Genomic DNA, 23874 nt, shown 5'->3' with positions numbered 1-23874 from the left:
AAATTTGTAAAAATTTCAATCAAAAAATAAAACTAGTAGCCCGCCATTGTTGATGTCAATAATTACACAATGCTCATGGGTGCTAAAGCCCATAAAATCACTCGCACCCAAGTGCCAGCAGAGGGCGGCAAAACACCTAAAAACATAAGTAACAAGTGTAAATGACACTTTGCTGTCATTTTAATTTGTTTGAGCGGGGCATGTGCGTTAAATGCGTCAAATATTTTAATGTGATTAATTTAAAAAACTCAATTAATGCCCGTTAATGCGATACTTTTGACAGCCCTCGTTATAGATTTTTTTTTAAAGTTAAATTTGGGGGAAAAAATGCAAAAACAGTAAATTTTCATTTTTTTTTTTTTTTTAATTTTGCAAATTTTCTTTTGTAAAATAAAAGTTTATTAATTTTTAACACTGAAAAACTAAAATATTAACTCATTTAGAACAAATTCTCATATTTTTCTTCATTTTTTTATGAAAAGGGGAAAAAAAATTCTCACAGCTTTGCAAATTAACTTATCGGCCGCCATTGACGACAATATATGTCCATATATGTTCGACATCTATCGCCATCATTGAAGGCCAATAAATTAATTTGCATAGCTGTTGAATTAAAAAATATTAGGGCTGTCAAAATTATCGCGTTAACGGGCGGTAATCAATTTTTTAAAATTAATCACGTTAAAATATTTGACGCATTTAACGCACATGCCCCGCTCAAACAGATTAAAATGACAGCACAGTGTCGTGTCCATTTGTTACTTGTCTTTTTTGGTGTTTTGTCGCCCTCTGCTGGCACTTGGGTGCCACTCATTTTATTGGGGTTCAGCTATATGAGCATTGTGTAATTATTGACATCAACAATGGCGAGCTACTAGTTTATTTTTTGTTTGAAAATTTTACAAATTTTATTAAAACGAAAACATTAAGAGGGGGTTTCATTAGGGCTGTCAAACGATTAAAATTTTTAATCGAGTTAAAGCTTAAAAATTAATCGTAATTAATCACAATTCAAACCATCTATAAATATGCCATATTCTGTAAATTATTAATTAATTAATTAATATTATTAACATTCTGTTAAAGCGATCTGTGGATAGAAAGACTTGTAGTTCTTAAAAGATAAATGTTAGTACAAGTTATAGAAATGTTATATCAACACCCCCCGTAATGTTTTCATTTTAATAAAATTTGTAAAAATTTCACTCAAAAAATAAACTAGTAGCTCGCCATTGTTGATGTCAATAACTATAATGGTGCTGAAACCCATAAAATCAGTCACACCCAAGCGCCACCAGAGGGCGGCAAAACACCCAAAAAATATAAGTAACAAGTGGAAATGACACTTTGCTGTCATTTTAATCTGTTTGAGCGGGGCATGTGTGTCAAATATTTTAACGTGATTAATTTTTAAAAAATTAACGCCCGTTAACGCGATACTTTTGACAGCCCTAGTTATATATTTTTTTAAAGTTGAATTTGGGAAAAAAATATAAAAAAATTTTAATTTTGCAATTTTTCTTATGTAAAATAAAAAATGTTTACCATTAATTTTTAACAATCAAAAACTAAAATATTTACTAGTTCAGAACAAATTTTCATATTTTTCTTCATTTTTTTATTAAAAGGGAAAAAAAAAAACAGCTTTGCAAATTAACTTATTGGCCGCCATTGACGACAATTATATGTCCGTATATGTTCGACATCTATCGCCGTCATTGGCGGCCAATAAATTAATTTGCATAGCTGTTAAATTTAAAAAAAAAAAGATATATATATATATATATATCACTCTGTCCCATTTTTTTTTGTTCAAATGACAAAAATGTAAAATAAAAAAATTATACATATAAAAATCAATTCAACCTCAGCCCTCCCCGTCCAAATGGATTGGACATCTACGGCATCTCACCTCAGAAAAAGCAGATTAGAAAAATATATTTCTTTACAAGAGTAAAATCAGGAGCGCACGAGAGAGGCGAGGTAGACCCAGACGGACAGCACGTTATTGGGGTACGGGTGCACGTAGACGGCCAGGGCGAACTCCACGTTGGACGTCTGGATGGTGTGCACCCCCGTGCTGTGCACCGCCTCCACTATGGGGCCCATTTCCGAGAAGGCCATGTGTAGCGGGAACCCTGATATCTAAGAAAAAATCCAAAAATGAAGGAGTTGTCAGTCCCCTGAATATTAGAGGTCGACCGATATATCGGCTACTGATCAATTATTTAAAAAATAGATTGGCCAATTTATACTCGATATAATAGGGTAATTCTTATGTTATGATGAACTTTGTTATAAAAAGTGACTGATATATGGACTTTTTTTCAAGTCGATTTACATCTGATTAACCCTTGAGAGTCGAAGGACGCGCCGGCGCGTCCTCAGCGCACGTCGTCTTTGAAGCGCCCTCACGTTTTAAATACGTCACCCACATGCCGTTGGTTGGTCTCGTTTTAAAGTGCGGAAGTTGCGGTTTACTCTCGTTATTATTTGAAGTCAATCGACCAATTAAAACGTGAGATATTGTCATTTAAGTTTTATAGTTTTATTGTCCTCTCAAAAAAAACATTAAAACGCTGCATGGATCATTTGTTTGTGTCTATATTTCCATCATTTCTTGTCCTTTTTCAAAACGGAAGCTCCATGAAAAAAACACAAATCAAACGAACCCTTTCGAAGTCACAGTGGAAGCACAAAATGCGTTTTTTAAATAAATATAACTGCCGTGCGAGGTTCCACCGAACGAGAGGGAGGAGTTTTCCGAAGCAGCGAGGTGGCGAGCCGACGGCCGTTTGGATCGAGCAGTGACCTTGTGTGACTTTGAGAATGAACGGAAAACTAAATTTAGCGCAAGCAATTGTGCTATTTGATCAACTCGAGGAAGAGGATGGTCCAAATTCGTCATCATCGTCTTCTTCGGAAGAGTCCTCGAGTGAAGATAGTGACGGATATGAACACGTGGGTGACGCCATCGACGAGCAGAGGTAAGCAAACTCACTCTTTTTTTTTTTTTATGCTGAAAAAGTTTCTTTTGAAAGTTTCTTTTGATATTGCAAGACAAAGTTAATTTTGATGCAATATAAGTGTGTGTTTGTGTATATAATAATAAAATGTGCATATCAGATCAAAGTCGTACGTGAACTGTGTGTATCCAAGGCAGGAATTTATAATTGTGGTGATCTTCTTTCTATATAAAGATTAGGGATGTAGCACATATTCAGCTATGGTATTCTTTCTATTGTCATACATATAGATTTCCATGATTATTTATTGCTGTATATATTTTTATTTTATACTTTATTATTTTCATAAATACTGACTTTTTTTCATGTACATTCATAGTGACAATGAAAGTAAAGTGAAATGAAAATGGAAGGGTGGAAAGAGGACCGACACCCCATGGAAGTGTGGGCTGTGTGATGTCGCCCTGTTTCGAATTCCAGGACGAAACTGCTTTTCGGAGTGGCATGCCTAAAAAAAATTTAACTTGTTTATTGTAAATATTTTTGAAAATACTTTTTTTCCCCCCAATGTTATATATATATACATTTTTTCCCACAATCAGTCTTCTCAATTTGTGTATATAAATGTGTGTTCAAGAAGCTTGATTGTGTGTACATAGTTTTCATCAGGTGATGGGCCGCAATACCTAAACTCATAAAGAGATGGCCTCTAAACACTTTTTGTGTTAGATGGTATATATTTTTTCACTGTTCGGTCTGCTGTATATAACCTGTTTTGACTAGAGCATGTATAAAGGCAAAAAACGCCTATGCTATACCCGTTGTTTATGTTGAATTGTCAAATATAAAACTATTTATTCTAAATTTTTTTGGTTGAATGTTCATCCTAACATATTGAATAAATGTTAAAAAGTTTCAAAACGGTTCGTTACGCATGTTTGGTTGTCAATTGGACATCAAAATTAAAAATTTTGACAAAACGATTGTGGAATTTTTGGTCTTTTTGGGTCCAAAATGATGATTTATAATTGGTCAGTGACGGAAACAACAGTTTGGACATGAAGTTCAAGGTGTCACAAAAAAAGGGACCAAACCAGGCCATCGTAAACAATTCTTTCTTTGAAATATAAAGGCAACTTCAAAGGCATGCAAAATCAGACAAAATAGGCCCAGACCTTAAAGGGTTAAGTACTAGAACTTTTTCGTTCACTGTTCGGATGACCGCTTTAAGCGACCGATATATCGGGCCGATTAATTTTTTTTTTTACGATCAGCCGATCTAATAGGCTAACTGCTATGTTCACTGTTCCGATGATCGCTTTAAGCGACCGATATATCGGGCCAATTTTTTAAAAAATTTACTGTTTGATTGATGATCTTTCTTATAAAAGGCAACCGATATATGGACTTAATTCAAGCCAATTAACGGCTGATTACGTAGGATAACTGTTTTGTTTTTTGTTCGGATGAACGCTTATAAAGTTCGACCGATATATCGGGCCGATTTCTTTGTTATGTTCACTGGGTGATGACCTTTCTTATAAAATGAGACCGATATATCGGGCCGATATATAGACTTTTTTCAAGTTGATCTACAGCTGATAAAGTAGGAGCACTGATTTGTTCACTGTTCGGATGCCCTCTTATAAGGTTTGACCGATATATCGGTCCGATTTTTTTGTTTATGTTTACTGGATGATGACCATTCTTAGAAAAGGAAACCGATATATTGGACCGATATATAGACTTTTTTCAAGGCGATTAACAGCTGATTAAATAGTTAACTGTTTTGATCACTGTTTGGGTGATCGTTTTAAGTGACCGATATATCTGGGCGAGTGATTTTTTTTATTTTACGATTAGCCGAACTAATAGGACTGCTATGTTCACTGTTTGGGTGATGATCTTTCTTATAAAAGGCGACCGATATATGAACTTTTTTCAAGTCAATTAACAGCTGATTAAGTCAGATAACTGTTTTACTGCTGATTAAGTCGGATAACTGTTTTGTCTGCTGTTTGGATGACCTCTTATAAGGTTCGACCGATATATCGGGCCGATTTATTTTGTTTGTTATATTCACTGTTCGGGTGATGACCTTTCTTAAAAAATGAGACCGATATATCGGGCCACTTTTTTCAAACTGATAAAGTAGGGTCACTGATTTGTTCACTATTCAGATGCCCTCTTATAAGGTTCGACCGATATATCGGGCCGATATCTTTGTTATGTTCACTGGGTGATGACCGTTCTTAGAAAATGAAACCGATATATCGGGTCGACATATGGACTTTTTTAAAGGCGATTAACAGCTGATTAAGTAGTTAACTGTTTTGATCACTGTTTGGGTGATGGCTTTAAGTGACCGATATATCGGGGCAATTGATTTTTAAAAATTTTACGATTAGCCGATCTAATAGGACTGCTATGTTCACTGTTTGGGTGATCACCTTTCTTATAAAAGGCGACCGATATATGGACTTTTTTCGAGTTAATTTACATCTGATTAAGTACGAGAACTTTTTCGTTCACCGTTCGACCTTTTATAAGATTGCACCGATATATCAGGCCGATTTAAAAAATTTTTTTTACTGTTTGATGATCTTTCATATATAAGCCAACCGATATATCGGGCCGATATGTGGACTTAATTCAAGCCAATTAACAGCTAATGAAATAGGATAACTGTTTTGTCTGCTGTTTGGATGACCTCTTATAAGGTTCGACCGATATATCGGGCCGATTTGTTTTGTTTGTTATGTTCACTGTTTGGGTGATGTCCTTTCTTATAAAATGAGACCGATATATCGGGCCGATATATAGACTTTTTTCAAGCTGATAAAGTAGGATCACTGATTTGTTCACTGTTCAGACACCCTCTTATAAGGTTTGACCGATATATCATGCCGATATCTTTGTTATGTTCACTGGGTGATGACCGTTCTTATAAAAGCAAACCGATATATCGGGTCGACATATGGACTTCTTTTTAAGGCGATTAACAGCTGATTAAGTAGTTAACTGTTTTGATCACTGTTTGGGTGATGGCTTTAAGTGACCGATATATCGGGGCAATTGATTTTTAAAAATTTTACGATTAGCCGATCTAATAGGACTGCTATGTTCACTGTTTGGGTGATGACCTTTCTTATAAAATGAGACGGATATATCGGGCCGATATATAGACTTTTTTCAAGCTGATTTACAGCTGATGAAGTAGGATAACTGATTTGTTCACTGTTCGGATGCACTCTTATAAGGTTTGACCGATATATCGGGCCAACATTTTTGTTTGTTATGTTCACTGGGTGATGACCGTTCTTATAAAAGGAAACCGATATATCGGGTCAACATATGGACTTTTTTCAAGCCAATTAACAGCTGATTAAGTCAGATAACTGTTTTGTCTGCTGTTTGGATGACCACTTATAAGGTTCGACCGATATATCGGGTCGATTTGTTTTGTTTGTTATGTTCACAGTTCGGGTGATGTACTTTCTTATAAAATGAGACAGATATATTGGGCCGATGTATAGACTTTTTTCAAGCTGATCTACAGCTGATAAAGTAGGATCACTGATTTGTTCACTGTTCAGACGCCCTCTTATAAGGTTTGACCGATATATAGGGCCGATTAATTTTTTTTATTTTACGATCAGCCGATCTAATAGGATAACTGCTATGTTCACTTTTTGGGTGATGACCTTTTATAAGATTGCACCCATATATCAGGCTGATTTTTTTTAAAAAAATACTGTTTGATGATCTTTCATATAAAAGCCAACTGATATATCGGGCCAATATATGGACTTATTTCAAGCCAATTAACAGCTGATTAAGTCGGATAACTGTTTTGTCTGCTGTTTGGATGACCTCTTATAAGGTTTGACCGATATATCAGGCCGATTTTTTGTTATGTTCACTGGGTGATGACCTTTCTTATAAAATGAGACCGATATATCGGGCCGATATATAGACTTTTTTCAAGTTGATCTACAGCTGATAAAGTAGGATAACTGATTTGTTCACTGTTCGGATGCCCTCTTATAAGGTTTGACCGATATATCAGGCCGATTTTTTGTTGTTGTTATGTTAACTGGGTGATGACCGTTCTTATAAAAGGAAACCGATATATCGGGTCAACATGTGGACTTTTTTAAAGGCGATTAACAGCTGATTAAGTAGTTATCTGTTTTGATCACTGTTTGGGTGATGGCTTTAAGTGACCGATATATCGGGCCGATTGATTTTTTTATTTTACGATTAGACGATCTAATAGGACTGCTATGTTCACTGTTTGGGTGATGACCTTTCTTATAAAAGGCGACTGATATATAGACTTTTTTCAAGCCAATTAACAGCTTTGACAGCCAGAAATCTTGCTTGTTTGTGGGTGACCAAATACCGTAATTTTCGGACTATAAGCCGCTACTTTTTTCTTTCATTTTGAATCCTGCAGCTTATAGTCCAGTGCGGCTTATTTGTTGATTTTTTTTTTTTTTTGGGGGGGGGGGGGGGGGGGGGGGGGCATTAATAGGCAACACATGCCTCCTAGCATGCATAGCAGCACTATAGATGTAAATAACAATCAAAATTCATGTTCTGTGCTAATTATTTATTCAGTTACTGTTCCAGTTGTTTCATTAATTGCTTGTTATGGTATTTGGTAACACTTTATTTGGCAGCAGCGTCATAAGACAGTCATAATTATGACATGACACTATCATGGGCATTACTGAATGCTTACGACAGATGTCATTAAGTGTCATCTGACAAATTAGGTTAACAAGTCCATTTATGTTCAGCTCGGATCTTTTACATCCATTCAAAAGTGAGATAATTTGCCGAATAACACTAAATGACATCTGTTATAAGCATTCATTAATGCCCATGACAGTGTCATGTCATAATGACAGTCTCATGGCGCCACTGTCAAAGTGTTACCAAATAACATAACTAGCAATAAGGAAACAACTGGAACAATAACTGAATAAATAATTAGCACAGAACGTGAATTTTGATTGTTATTTACATCTGTTGCGCTGCAATGCATGCTAGGAGGCATGTTGGACAACAACAGTGTTGACAGCAGGTTGCAGAAGAGATTGATTGTCTCCCCCAAGGGAGCAGTGATGGCCAAATGAAGCTTCTTGAAGAAATGAAGCTTAGCAGCCAATTGGTTCAAAGCTTCATGGTGTTTCATTTGGTCTTCTGACCGTCGTATGATGCCGCAGTCTAATGAAGTGTTACCGGTTGATATCTTATGGTGTAAATATCCCATAATACAGTAAGGACAGCTGCGGCCTATAGTCCCGTGCGGCTTATCTATGAACAAATGCTGTTTTTGTGTCACATTTGGTGGGCTGCGGCTTATAGTCAGGTGTGCCTTATAGTGCGAAAATTACGGTACTTATTTTCCACTCTAATTTGGAAATAAATTATTTAAAAATCAAACAATGTGATTTTCTGTTCTTTTCCCCCACATTCTCTCTCATCGTTGAGGTTTACCCATGTTGACAATTAAAGGCCTCTCTAATCTTTTCAAGTAGGAGAACATGCACAATTGGTGGTGGATTAAATACTTATTTGCCCCACTGTATGTGTATATACACATATATATATATGTATACAGTATCGGCCTCAAATATCGGCTTACAAAATCAGCTTTAGATATCGGCACTTGGCTGAATTGTTTTTTCAAAAATCAGTCGACCTCTACTGAATATGATAAAAAATGATGAGTAATAGTAGTACAGTAGATTAATAATATAGCATTCAAATACTAGTAGTATTTTGGGTTGTCTGACCCGGTTGTCGCCGAGCAAGTTCTCCAACTCGTGTCGGTGGCCCTCGGCGAGGTCGTGGGCGCCGCTCCCGAGCGCCACGGCGCACTGCTCCAGACTGGGCAGGAAATGCTTCAGGGCGCTGCTGCAGTAACGATTCCAACGAGTGGGCCGCTGGGGGCGCCATTCCATGACTTTGTCGCGGAGCAGCTTCTCCATCCTAAGGAGGCATAAAAAAAAAAATTCTAAGACAAGGTCTTCATCATGTCATTGAACATATTTTTGTCAGCAATGTAGTGTCAATCGCCCCTCCCTGTCCAAACGGATTGGACGTCCATCGCCGTCAAAGGCAGCCTAAGTTAAAAATATGACAAAACCTAACCGACCTCTCTTGAAGTTCCACGGCGGCGGTTTTGTCCGAGCCCCGGTACACCAGCTCTTCTGGCTGCGTGTGAACAAATGACATTTTATTCATCAAAACATCATCAAGTCACGAGCGAACAACCGTCTAGCGGCAAGGGGCGGGGCAAATTGTCCCACCTGCACGCTGGAGAGCCCCGGGTGCGTGAAAAATCGGTTGAAAAAGGGGCGCCAACCGACACCTCTGCTCACGTCAAAGCTAATCCTCATTGGGGACACGTGCTCTTGAATGTTCAACCACACCTTCCACGACAAAAATGGCACGTTACAACAAAAACAAAGTGACCAGCAAACAAACAACAAACATTTTTTCCCTCCATCTAATTAAAATACCGTACATACTGGTGTATACAGTGTGGCAAATAAGTATTTAGTCAACCACCGATTGTGCAAGTTCTCGTACTTGAAAAGATTAGAGAGGCCTGTAATTGTCAACATGGGTAAACCTCAACCATGAGAGACAGAATGTGGAAAAAAAAAAACAGAAAATCACATTGTTTGATTTTTAAAGAATTTATTTCCAAATTAAGAGTGGAAAATAAGTATTTGGTCACCAACAAACAAGCAAGATTTCTGGCTGTCGAAGAGGTCTAACTTCTAACGACGTCTAACAAGGCTCCACTCGTTACCTGTATTAATGGCACCTGTTTTAACTCATTGTCTGTATAAAAGACACCTGTCCACAACCTCAGTCAGTCACACTCCAAACTCCATTATGGCCAAGACCCAAGAGCTGTCGAAGGACACCGGAGACAACATTGTAGACCTGCACCAGGCTGGGAGGACTGAATCTGCAATAGGTAAAACTAGAGATGTCCCGATCGATCAGCATCCCAATCGATCGGGTCCGATCACGTCATTTTCAAAGTATCGGAATCGGCAAAAAAATATCGGCCATGCCTTTTTTTTAATATATATTTTTTTTAATTAAATTGTTTTCTAATTGTATTTAACCTTACAGACATGATATGTTACACTTATCCAGAGTCTTTAGTTTAGGCTTAAGGTAGGGTTATCAAATTTATCCGAATAACGGCAGTAACTAATTTTTCTAAAAATGTATCACGATAAATTATTTAACACAATTAATGCATGCGCTGCACGACCCACTCACGCATTGTCGCGCTCCATCTGTAATGGCGCCGTTTTGCCTATATAGAGAGCTAAAAGGCAGCGTAAAATGAATAGAGTGAATTTTGGCAGCTTTAGGAGCTTTATTTTAATTGGCTAAAGCCTTACTATCCCTCTCCGTACGATTAGAAACATCATGGGAAGCAACGTGAGGAAGCAAGGTAGCAATTGATCTTTTATTTAACACCTTATCTTATATCCCATCGCAGAGAAGATATATGAATTGGTAGCACTACGTACAGTCATGGTTTCATTTGTCATGGTTCCACTTCCCATCATGCATTTAGGCATGGCCTTCAGTATCATTTACTGAAAGCTCAACAAATACACAAGATGTCAATATTTAGTCACAATATATAAAGTCACAAGTCTTTCTATCCGTGGATCCCTCTCACAGAAAGAATGTTAATAATGTAAATGCCATCTTGAGGATTTATTGTCATAATAAACAAATACAGTACTTAGTTACTGTATGTTGAATGTATATATTGGTCTGGGTTTTATTCATTTTTCTCTTAATGCATTGCCAAAATGTATATGATTGGGAAAAATTATCGGGAATGATTGGAATTGAATCGGGAGCAAAAAAAAAAAAAGCAATCGGATTGGGAAAGATCGGGATCGGCAGATACTCAAACTAAAATGATCGAGATCGGATCGGGAGCAAAAAAACATGATAGGAAGAACCCTAGGTAAAACCCTTGGTGTAAAGAAATTAACTGTGGGAGCAATTATTAGAAAATGGAAGACATACAAGACCACCGATAACCTCCCTCGATCTGGGGCTCCGTGCAAGATCTCGCCCCGTGGCGTCAAACTGATAACAAGAACGGTGAGCAAGAATCCCAGAACCACACGGGGGGACCTAGCGAATGACCTACAGAGAGCTGGGACCACAGTAACTAAGGCTACTATCAGTAACACAATGCGCTGGCAGGGACTCAAATCCTGCACTGCCAGATGTGTCCCCCTGCTGAAGAAAGTACACGTCCAGGCCCGTCTGCGGTTCGCTAGAGAGCATTTGGATGATCCAGAAGAGGACTGGGAGAATGTGTTATGGTCAGATGAAACCAAAGTAGAACGTTTTGGTAGAAACACAGGTTCTCGTGTTTGGAGGAAAAAGAATACTGAATTGCATCCGAAGAACACCATAGCCACTGTGAAGCATGGGGGTGGAAACATCATGCTTTGGGGCTGTTTTTCTGCCAAGGGACCAGGACAACTGATCTGTGTAAAGGAAAGAATGAATGGGGCCATGTATTGAGAGATTTTGAGTGAAAATCTCCTTCCATCAGCAAGGGCATTGAAGATGAGACGTGGCTGAGTCTTTCAGCATGACAATGATCCCAAACACACAGCCGGGGCAACAAAGGAGTGGCTTCGTAAGAAGCATTTCAAGGTCCTGGAGTGACCTAGCCAGTGTCAAGATCTCAACCCTATAGAAAATCTGTGGAGGGAGTTGAAAGTCCGTTTAGCCCAACGACAGCCCCAAAACATCACTGCTCTAGAGGAGATCTGCATGGAGGAATGGGCCAAAATACCAGCAACAGTGTGTGAAAAGCTTGTGAAGCGTTACAGAAAACGTTTGGCCTCCGTTATTGCCAACAAGGGGTACATAACAAAGTATTGAGATGAACTTTTGGTATTGATCAAATACTTATTTTCCACCATGATTTGCAAATAAATTATTTAAAAATCAAACAATGTGATTTTCTGTTTTTTTTTTTCCACATTCTGTCTCTCATGGTTGAGGTTTACCCATGTTGACAATTACAGGCCTCTAAATATTTTCAAGTGGGAGAACTTGCACAATTAGTGGTTGACTAAATACTTATTTGCCCCACTGTAAGTCGCACCCTGAGTTTGTGGTTTAAAAAGTTGTTGTTTTAGGATGACCTTCGCATAAATTGCACCACAATATGTGAGATTTTTGGGCAAATTTTTTTGAACTGACATTGTCAGCGTTGACCAGGCACCCGACCGCCTGCAGGGGGCAGAAGGTGTCGTACTGGCCGTAGTATTGTCCGCTGCTGGGGTTCCAGATCAGGTAGCGGCCTTGCTCCAACGTCAGCACGTACGCGCTCAATCCCTGCTCCGGAAAATAAAAATACATACATTAAAAAAGTAGCGAATGGCTAGCAAGGTTAGCGTACACACTAACCTCTGGTACGGCAGTGCCGATAATCAGCCACGCCTTCTTGCCCAGGAATAGGAAGTAGTTGCACAACAACACGGCGTGTTCCTCTTCATCTCCTGCCAGCAACATCAGGAATTGCTAAAATAGTAATATTAATAATGTTAATTGTGATGCCATCAATTTTTTTACTCATTAGCCACTATTGACAGCAATAGACGTTCAGTCTATTTGAAGTTGGAGGGATGGAATGATAGATGTCCAACTGAAATAAACTGGTTACAGATGGCTCAATTTCGTGTACATATGAGTAAAGTGAGGGTACAGATTCGTAAACAGTAGTACATCTTGCTAAACTGCAGGCACAGATTACTAAACTGGTTACAAATGACTAAATTGAGGGCACAGATTAAACTGGTGGTTTTAGATGACTAAATTGAGGGTATAAATTACTAATCACTAGCTAGATAATGCTTGACTGTGGGGTACAAGATTAGTAAACCGTGGCTACAAATTGCTAAACTGTAGGTACAGATTACTAAACTAGCTACAAATGACTAAATTGAGGGCTCAGATTATTAAAATGGTGGGTTTACATGACTAAACTGTCGGTACAGATTACTAAATGGAAGGTACAGATTACTCAGTTGAGTGTACACATTGTTAAAGCGCGAGTACACAAAGGAAACTAAAGGTACAGGTGACTAAAGTGAGGGTATAGATTACTAAAATGTAGCTCCAGATTGCTTAACTGTGGGTACAGATTAATTAATTGAGGGTACAGATTACTAAACTGAGGTTACAGATTAATCGAGTGATAGTACAGATGACTCAACTGAGAGAACAGATTGTTAAAGTGCGGGTACATATGACTAAACAGAGTACAATTGACTAAATTGTGAGTACTGATGACTAAATGAGGCTACAGATTACTAAATTGAAGGTACCGAATACTCAACTAAGTGTACAGATGGTTCAGGTGCTAGGAGAGGTGACTAAATTGAGGGTATGGAATACTAAACTGTAGCTACGGATTTCTAATACGTGGGTACAGATAGCAAAACTGCGGGTACAGATTACTAAATTGAGTGTACAGATTATTAAATTGAGGGTACAGACTAATAAAGTTAGAGAACAGATGACTCAACTGAGTTTAAGATTGTTAAATTGAGGGTAATGATCACTAAACTAGGTTGAGGGTACAGATTACTAAACTGAGGTTACAAAATAATAACGTGATAGTACAGATGACTCAAGTGAGTGTTGAGATTGTTAAAGTGCGAGTACCGATGAGTAAACTGAAGGTACAGATGACTATATTGAAGGTATAGATTACTAAACTGTAGCTAGAGATTAGTAAACAGAGGCTACAGATTGCAAAACTGTTCAGTTCCGTTCAGTTCGGTTTAAATTTATTGTCCCCTAAGAAGGGGAAACTTGTTTTACAGTAGGTTACCAAACAGGCTAAAAAATACTAAATTGAGAGTACAGATTACTCAACTGAGTGTACTGAATATTAAACTAAGGTTACAGATGAATAAACTGAGGGTACAGATGACTAAACTGTGGGTACATGACTAAATTGAGGGTACAGATGACTAAACTATGGCTACAAGATTAGTAAACTCAGTGGGTACATATTACTAAACTGTCGGTACAGATGACCAAACTGAGGGTACAGATTACTAAATTGAGGGTACAGATTACTAAACTGGAGCTGGAGATTAGTAAACAGAGGGTACAGATTGCAAAACTTTGGATGCAAGATTAGAAAACTCTGATTACTACAGATTAGTAAACAGAGGGTTCAGATCGATTAGTAAACAGTCACTTAGTACAGATTAGGGCTGGGCGATATGGCCTTAAACATGTATCACGATAAATTGAGCAGATTTATCTCGATAACGATAAATGACGATAAATTCGCCCAAGCGGACTGATATATAATTTGAAAATCTGAATCAATGCATGAAATACAGATTAACTATTTCTTGTTGATTTATTTACCAGCATTCAATTTGATATACTGTATTTAACAATTGTACATGCAGTCTAAACATTAAATTTATAAAAATTAGGGCTGTCAAAATTATCGCGTTAACTGGCGTTAATTAATTTTTTTAATTAATCACGTTAAAATATTTGACGCAATTAACGCACTTGCCCAGCTCAGACATATTTAAATGTCACTAGAGTGAAAGGCCCACCTGTTAATTGTGTTTTGCGGAGTTTTGCTGCCCTCTGCTGGCGTTTGGGTGCGACTGATTTTATAGTGTAAGTAATTATTGCCATCAACAATGGCGGGCTACTAGTTTATTTTTTGATTGAAAATTTAACAAATTTTATTAAAACGAAAACATTAAGAGGGGTTTTAATATAAAATTTCTATAACTGATTTAGAACTGATTTATTGTTATAATAAACAAATACAGTCCTTATGTACCGCATGTTGAAAATATATATCCATCTTGCGTCTTATCTTTCCATTCCAACAATAATTTAGAGAAAAATATGGCATATTATATAGATGGTTTGAATTGCGATTAATTACGATTAATTAATTTTTAAGCTGTAATTAACTCGATTAAAAATTTTAATCGTTTGACAGCCCTAATAAAAATGTATTGTAAGCAATAAGAATTCAAGTATGAACATTTATAACAGCGTGTATGACTTGAACAATGTACATTGTCAAAATCAATATGCCTGTGCAAACATGTAATTGTAACACAAATGACTTGCAGCTTGAACAGTACACTTCAAAAAGACAACTTATTGTTAATGGCTGCTGTGATATAATTATTAAATACAAGTGTTTACTTTATGGTTTAAGGGTTTTTTTCCCCCCCAGTGCATTTTTTCATAAATGCACGCACAATAAAAATAGCTGGGGCCATTTCTCGGTCATTATAAGTTTCGCCGTTGGATTGTACTTTATGCAGAATTCTTTACCATCACAAAAGCTATCAGAGGAATCACACACACAGACAGATACAAAATACGCCACATAGTAATTGCTAGATGCAGTCCGTGCCCAATCCACTCATTAAGTTCAGCCGTTTCGACCAGGTTAGAGCCTCTATCCGACTCCATAACGTTCATTTGTAGCGTTAGCCGCTAGCTAGCGTTAGCCTGGCTACCAGTAGAAAGCACTGAAAGCACCATCTCCGGAAATCGTGAGAACAAAGGAGGACAGCGGGTGAAAGCCCGTCTGGATGCCACCAAGAGTCTACTAAATGTCGGTTGAAAGTTTGGTGAACCTCCCTTAAGCCACACTCCATCACGTTTTGCTTGTAGCGTTAGCTGCTAGCGTTAGCTTACCGGGCTTTTGTTTGATTGGCTTCCTGATGATCACGTGACTCCCTACGTAAGCACATTCACTGCTTTCTTAAAGGGGAATGAACATAGACGAACAACACAGAATCAAAGCGGGATGAAAAGACTATTTTCTTGTTTTATTAATTTACCGAATTTACCGACATGGTCAAAATTACGTCGGTCATCGTTAAGAATTTCGGTGACGGTAAATTTTCGGTTTACCGCCCTGCTCTAGTACAGATTGCTAAACTGTGGATCCAAGATTAGTAAACTCGGGGTCCAGATTGCTAAATCGTTGCTACATTTTCCTAAACTGGCTAAAAATTACTAAATTGAGAGTACAGATTACTCAACTGAGTTTACTGGATGTTAAACTAAAGGTACAGATGACTAAACTGAAGGTACAGATTAGTAAAACTGTAGCCAAAGATGACTAAATTCGGGGTTCAGATTGCTAAACTGTGGGTGCAGATTTTTAACTGTACCCAAAATTTAGCAGCGATACCCATGTACAGTATTACTAAACTGTGGGTACAGATTAGTAAACTGTGTACCCACAATTTAGTAATCTGTTCCCAAAGGTGATTAAACTGTGGGTACAGATTATTTAACTGTGGATGAGTATTGGTAAACTTTAGGTACTGTTTAGAAATCTATACCAACAGTATAGTAATCTGTAATATCTGTACAGATGACTTAATTTACAGTACAGCCCATTTAAACGGATTGGACGTCCATCGCCGACAACGGCAGCCTACGAGTCCAAACACATTTAAAGTACAGTGTGGTTTACGGTACTTACATCACATGTGCTCCATAGGTCGCAGATGCCAGAAAAAGAAACTTTGTCAGGTAGCGACGGAATGAGCGACACGAATCGTGCCACTTGAATCTGCGTAGATTAAAAAAAAAAACTAGCATAAATTTTTGGAGCGAGACTACAAGGCGATTCCGGAGACAGACCGCGTCCTCTTGGGGTTGGTCGGACATGATTTCCGGCGGCGGGTTGAGCGGGCGAATGTAGCGGGTGATGAAGACGGTCTTGCCGTTGAGGTCGACTGCGGTGGTGGCGCACGGGCGGCCAGGGAACCCTTCGGCCGCCGCTCGCTCGAAACGCTCGGCCGCCTGCAGGAGACGCTCGTCCTCTTGGCTGTCGAACTGGAAAGGATTTTTAAAAAAATGAATCAATAAGCAAACAGGACAACGGAAAACGGCGGGGAAAACTCTAGTTTTAGTTACCTTGAGTTCTTTAATCTAAAACAGAAGCGCGGGAGTCAAATCAATGATGGCGAATGAACATGCAAAAAAATGTTGAAATGTTAAAAGCGCATGCGATAATACAGCAAATAGTGGCCAACCAACTGCTTTCGTTTAAATTTTTCATACACAGCTATATATAATTGTATACATACTCTGTATGCTTTTTTTTTTCTTGATTTTTTTATTTTTGGGGGAAATTTTCCCAGTTTGGTTTTATAGTAGTAGTAGTAGTAGCAACAGTAGTGTAATTTTTTCTTATAATTTTTTTTGAATGTATTTTTAAAGTACATAAACATAATAATTAATCAAATTAATTTAAAAACTCCAAAAACAAAAAAACAAAACAAAAAAAAAAATCCGAAAATTCACAATCAAAGAAAATCATTTTAAAATTAATAAATAAAAAATAAAAGGATGTAAATTGTATTTTTTCTTTTAATTGTTTAAAGTCCATAAACGTAAAAATTAAGGAAAAATAATAAAAAGGGAAAGTGAATTTGAAAAATACAACCAAAAATCAGAAAATGCAAAATAAAAGAAAATCCTTAAAAAAAAAAAAAAAAAAAGAAATTCAGTTTAAATTATGTAATTATTTAAATAAGTTTTCGGGGGGAAATGTGTGCGTGTGTATGTGTGTGTGTAAATATATATAAATGTATAAATTATAATATATAATACATTTAATAATTTTATGAAATTTATACTGTATATATACTATGTATATATATAATTTATTGAATTAAAATGAAATATATAATTATATTATATATTATTTATAATCATTTTTAATATGGTATATATATGCATATGATATATTTATCTATTACTTTTTTATTTAATTTTTTTATTTTAGGATTTTCTAATTTTTAGCTGTAGCTTTTATTTCATTTATTAATTTTTAGAGTTACTGGAAAATTAATTGGGAAAAAAAATAAATTCACAAAACTACAAAAATAGTTTTGGGGAAAAATATGAAAAATGAGGTTTATTTATCGGTTTAAAGCAACATCAGGTAACTTTTCAGTTTTGGTCAAGTTTAGCAATGCCGGTGGACAAAAGCGGTGGTGTTTTGCTTTAAGGAAAACAGTTTCTCATGAGGACCAGCGTAGACCCGCACAGTGTCTTAAAATCCTGATTTCCTGGTCGCCTGCAGATGGATAAACCGACATTTGTTTCCAGCAGCTGTGTGATGGATGAATAGTTATGAAGTAATGACTATGAATAACACATGACTATGTTGATGATAAGAAATGTTTGATTTTGGACTGTTTTGTAACTACTGTAGTGTATTTCTCTAAATTTCAGACAGTTCATTTAGTTCATTGTTACTTTTATAATGTAATTGAATCAGCTCAATTCAAATTTGTTTATCTTGCACATTTGTGTGCACTCTCTGTAAGGCCACTATTTGAGGAAAGCGTGCGATGCACCCAACTAGCTCTGGCGAACCTTCTCCCTGATGGACTCGCCGGGCTGCAGCAGTGGCTCGATGGTGATGAAAAGTGTGATGAAGGCTCCCTGGCAGAGGCTGTGCACGCTCTCGTAGACGCCGGCGTTGGGCTGGCTACGCTCCTTGCTGTAGCCCAGCAGTACGGCCGGCGTCTTCACCTTGAACGTACCCTCAATCTGCACACATTTTTTTTAAGCTTAAACCTCTTCAGGTGTGAAGGTAGCTTTGGATGTAATTCAACGTGCCTTTTTGCTGTTAAAATTCAGAGTTATATATGTAGATAGTGTACGTGATGTACCCTAGACTGCGAGTAGATGGTGCTGAAAGGAATCTTGACGGAACCCAGCCAGTGCTTCTCCACCCGAGTCTGCGGCGATTCGCCGTTCTCTCTCTGCATACAAGTCATCAGCGCTCGGGTAACTCCGCGTTTGACGCCATGTCCGATTGTGTGTGTTTAGAACTCACCGCTCCCATTTCGCGCACCACCTCGTCAAATATGTTGATGAAGACTTCGTCTTTGACCGACTGCAAGCTGGCCACGCTGTAGTCATCGTTGGGTGCGCTGAATGCAGGGAAACAAGAATTACCAAGACGCTTTGGGGTAGACTTTTTTATACAATATGGAAAAAATGTGCAATTTTACACCAAAATATCAATATGATGCAATACATTATTTATTATTATATATCATGATTATATCATTATTTATTATGAAAAATGATGCTGCAATTTAACTGTACACTCACAGTATTTTTGAATTGATATTAAGACTGATGTGCCACAAATGTTAAATGCATCAAGTAGTGCTGCAACCTAAAACTGTCCAGTGTAAACAGAAGCAACACAGTAGTAGCATATTTTTGCTCAAATGTAAAGATTTATATACTATTACTTGTGTGTAGTGGTTTTGACTACTTTATACGAACCCCTTGATGCATTAAATTTTATTTTAAAAAAACATGCATTAAGCATTGGAGGAATACATAAACACATGAATAGTAATAATTAAAAAAATAAAAATACAGAAAATTACAAAAAATAAGAATTAATATTAAATATAAAAAAATAAAAATATATATATTGAAAAGTCATCATTAATAAATTCAAAAAATAAAAGTTATTTATTTAACATACATTAATTACTAATGGAAACTTCTTTAATTTTAATGTATTTGTATGTTTTTTTTTTTTTACTTGAATTATCCAATTTTTTTGTTGTTTTAAAATAAATTTTATATATACAGCATATATATCATCAATACATATATTTTTTTATTTTAACATTTTTAATGTTGATTAATTTCCTGTTTTCTTCTATTTTCAATTTTTTTTTAAATTCATTAATTTTGAATTTTCCAATTTTTTGCTGTTTTTTATTTAATTTTCTAAATCTATATATAATATATATACAGTGGGGCAAATAAGTATTTAGTCAACCACCAATTGTGCAAGTTAACCTACTTGAAAAGATGAGAGAGGCCTGTAATTGTCAACATGGGTAAACCTCAACCATGAGAGACAGAATGTGAAAAAAAAAATAGAAAATCACATTGTTTGATTTTTAAAGAATTTATTTCCAATTTAGAGTGGAGAATAAGTATTTGGTCACCTAAAAACAAGCAAGATTTCTGGCTGTCAAAGAAGTCTAACTTCTTCTAACGAGTCTCCACTCGTTACCTGCATTAATATAAAAGACACCTGTCCACAACCTCAGTCAGTCACACGCCAAACTCCACTATGGCCAAGACCAAAGAGCTGTCAAAGGAGACCAAAGACAAAATTGTAGACCTGCACGTCTGGATTTGAGTCCCTGGCGGCGCTTTGTGTTACTGATAGTAGACTGTTACTGTGGTCCCAGCTCTCTGTAGGTCATTCACTAGGTCCCCCCGTGTGGTTCTGGGATTTTTGCTCACCGTTCTTGTTACCATTTTGACGCCACGGGGTAAGATCTTGCATGGAGCCCCAGATTGAGGGAGATTATCAGTGGTCTTGTATGTCTTCCATTTTCCTATAATTGCTCCCACAGTTGATTTCTTTACACCAAGCGTTTTACCTATTGCAGATTCAGTCTTCCAAAGAGCTGTCGAAGGACACCAAAGACAAAATTGTAGACCTGCACCAGGCTGGGAAGACTGAATCTGCAATAGGTAAAACGCTTGGTGTAAAGAAATCAACTGTGGGAGCAATTATTAGAAAATGGAAGACATACAAGACCACTGATAATCTCCCTGGGGCTCCATGCATGATCTCACCCCGTGGTGTCAAAATGATAACAAGAACGGTGAGCAAAAATCCAAGAACCACACGGGGGGAATGACCAAAATAGAACTTTTTGGTAGAAACACAGGTTCTCGTGTTTGTGGAGAAAGAATACAGAATTGCATCCGAAGAACACCATACCCACTGTGAAGAATCGGGGTGGAAACATCATGCTTTGGGGCTGTTTTTCTGCAAAGAGACCAGGACGACTGATCTGTGTAGGAAAGAATGAATGGGGCCATGTATTGAGAGATTTTGAGTGAAAATATCCTTCCATCAGCAAGGGCATTGAAGATAAGATGAGACATGCCTGGGTCTTTCACAGCATGACAACGATCCCAAACACACAGCCAGGGCAACAAAGGAGTGGCTTCCGTAAGAAGCATTTCAAGGTCCTGGAGTGGCCTAGCCAGTCTCCAGATCTCAACCCCATAGAAAATCTCTGGAGGGAGTTGAAAGTCCGTGTTGCCCAACGACAGCCACAAAACATCACCGCTCGAGAGGAGATCTCCAAAATACCAGCAACAGTGAGTGAAAAGCTTGTGTTTTTTTTTTCCACATTCTGTCTCTCATGGTTGAGGTTTACCCATGTTGACAATTACAGGCCTCTCTAATATTTTCAAGTGGGAGAACTTGCACAATTAGTGGTTGACTAAATACTTATTTGCCCCACTGTATGTCTGTCATCAATACATATAATTTTACATTTTTTATTATATCTTTTTAAATTTTAATACTTTTTTGGTTTTCGTGTATTTTATTTTTTAATGCCTTAATTTAGAAATTTTCAATGTTTTTGTTAAAAAAAATATATGAATGTATATACTGTATATATTTACCTTTTTATTTGAGCTCTTTCAAATTTAATTTTGTTCTTTTCTATTTTAAATTTTATTTAATGCTTTAATTTGGAATTTTCCAATTATTATTATTTTAAAAAAAAATTTTTTTTCTCTTTACATATTTATATATATATACAGTATATATATATATATATATATATATATATATATATATATATATATATATATATCATCAATACATAATTTCATTTTTTTTATTTGGACATTTTGAATGTTGATTAATTTCCTGTTTTCTTCTATTTCTATTTTTGTTTGTTTGAATTCATTAATTTAGAATATAAATACATGTATTTTCACATTCTCATTAGAACTTTTTAAATTTTAATACTTTTTGGTTTTCATTTATTTTACTTTTTACTTGTTTAATTCAGAATTTTTCAATTTTTTAAAAATTATATATATTCTTTATTATTATTATTATGTTGTTTTTTTTATTTGAACTCTTTAAATTTTAATTTTCTGTTTTCTTCTATTTTCCCAGCTTAAATAAATTGGGCATGTAGTGCTGTCAATAACAGCCAATGAATTAATATTAAATCAATCAAATTCTATATTGGAACCAATTGTGCCATCTGTGTAGATTATATGTGTTGCTATTTTCAATTGTCTTGCATGTATTACTCAAACACGGTCACCAGGGGGAGCCAGTTGGCTAACTATTGAGTGGATCTAGGGACATCTTGAAGCAGATTGATGATAACCCTTTTTAGCAATGTGCAATGTGCAATAGCCCAATTTAGCAAGTCGGCGCAAAATGGGCGCCGTCTGCTGGCTAAAACGCACATTACACAAACGGGTCTATTCGTGGCGATGACGACGACTTACCGAAAAGGCAGCTGCAGCTCCTCGTTCCAGCAGGGGTTGGGCCCGTCGGCGGTGGTGGTCTGGAAGACGTTCCGCTGGAAGGAGACCTCCACGAAAGGCCGCACTTGGACATGGTTGACCAGCCAATCGCTGCCCTGGATGGCGCCTTGAGGCGACGGTCCCGCTTTACTGTGACAACAAACCTCGGCGTCAATCTGAATGACTACGATCAAATCAAAGTTCTTTTCTTACCCGCCCTGCGAGCGGCGCACGGGAATATCGTACGCCCGCAAAATGTTGACCAGTAGTTTGATGTCGCCGTCCGACAGGTTCTGAGCTGTCACTTTCTTCCTCTCCTTCCTCTGAGGCCTCAGAGGACGTTTGGGCTCCGCCAGGTGGAAGAGGTTTAAACCCAGGATTCTGATTGGTCGTTTCGAGAAAAGCAGTGAGAAGACTTGCTACTAGCATGGAGGTTGAGCTACATCAAGGGGTGTCCAAAGTCTAGCCTGTTGTTTCATTCTAAATTCATTGGCAGCCATTGACAGCGGTAGACGTCCAATCTATTTGGACGTGCGTTAGTCCAAATAGATTATTAGACATCGAGCGCTGTCAACGGCAGGCAGACTCGGATTGCCACTTTTAATCGTTTAGAGACATTGCTGACCCCTAAATTCCCCAAATCGTATTAAATAAATTAAATATTTGAGTTAATAAAAAAAATAAATAATAATAAATAAATAAATAAATAAATAAATATTTGAGTTAATATTCCTATTTTTCTGTATTTTTTGTATTTATTTTTCTCTTTTAATTAAAGAAATAAATATTTTCAATTAAAAAAAGAGGAAAAAATACATATATACGGTGTTTATATAATTAAAAAAAAAAATTTTAAGTCAAAAAACAAAAAGAAAAAAACCCTAAATGTTTTATTTGTTTTATTTATTTTTGAAAACGTTTAAAAGAGAAAATGGCTTCATAATTTTTTGATGATTATTATTTTAAATTAAAGTAAATGGCTTATTTATTTTGTGTATTAATATATTAAAAATATTTTAAATATAAAACAAAAAGAAAAATAAAACAATTAAATTGAAATTATTTTTTGTTTAATATTTTAATTTTTAAGCAAAAAAAAAAAAATCCATTAAATATATTTTTAATTTAAAAAAATAATTTCAGCTTAAAATATTTAAAACAATAAGAAAAAAAACAATCGATTTAAAAAAAAAAGTATTTTAATAAATTTGGTAGGGTTATTTATTTACGTTAATTTAATTTTTAATTTAACTGTTGATTATTTCTTATAGCATGTTTATTTGGTGTATTATTATTACTATTATTATTTAAATATTTTAAATATCAAACAAAAATAAAAAGGAAACCTGTAAGTATTCTTTTTTTTCTTTTAATAATTTAAATATTTTTTTCTAGCAAAACAAAACTCAGTAAATACCTTTTTCACTTTTTAAAAAATATTTCAGCC

General features: G+C 36.4%; 1 protein-coding gene across 8 annotated transcripts in view; it reads right to left on the bottom strand.

Annotated features, from left to right (window-relative positions):
- Positions 1-841: 841 nt before the first annotated feature.
- The window catches only part of cc2d2a (coiled-coil and C2 domain containing 2A), a 50535-nt gene continuing 27502 nt past the window's right edge, over positions 842-23874 (bottom strand). For 2 of the 8 annotated variants that reach the window (XM_057841608.1, XM_057841609.1), the window contains 13 exons: positions 22641-22808; positions 22410-22577; positions 18928-19024; positions 18761-18853; positions 18462-18638; positions 16716-17006; positions 16555-16644; positions 12462-12575; positions 12255-12389; positions 9290-9412; positions 9136-9194; positions 8774-8969; positions 846-2145 (listed from right to left, as the gene is read on the bottom strand). In XM_057841608.1, coding sequence (XP_057697591.1) covers positions 1960-2145; positions 8774-8969; positions 9136-9194; positions 9290-9412; positions 12255-12389; positions 12462-12575; positions 16555-16644; positions 16716-17006; positions 18462-18638; positions 18761-18853; positions 18928-19024; positions 22410-22577; positions 22641-22808 — 1897 coding nt within the window. In that variant the 3' untranslated portion in view covers positions 846-1959. Of the gene's footprint in view, positions 2146-8773; positions 8970-9135; positions 9195-9289; positions 9413-12254; positions 12390-12461; positions 12576-16554; positions 16645-16715; positions 17007-18461; positions 18639-18760; positions 18854-18927; positions 19025-22409; positions 22578-22640; positions 22809-23874 lie in introns of all 8 variants that reach the window. The other 6 variants (XM_057841610.1, XM_057841611.1, XM_057841616.1 and 3 more) reach the window with 6 other exon arrangements.

The sequence above is a fragment of the Corythoichthys intestinalis genome, chromosome 7 (assembly GCF_030265065.1).
Source record: "Corythoichthys intestinalis isolate RoL2023-P3 chromosome 7, ASM3026506v1, whole genome shotgun sequence".
Lineage (NCBI taxonomy): Eukaryota > Metazoa > Chordata > Actinopteri > Syngnathiformes > Syngnathidae > Corythoichthys > Corythoichthys intestinalis.
Note: the sequence above shows the minus strand (reverse complement) of the source record. Positions and strands in the feature narration are given on the sequence as shown.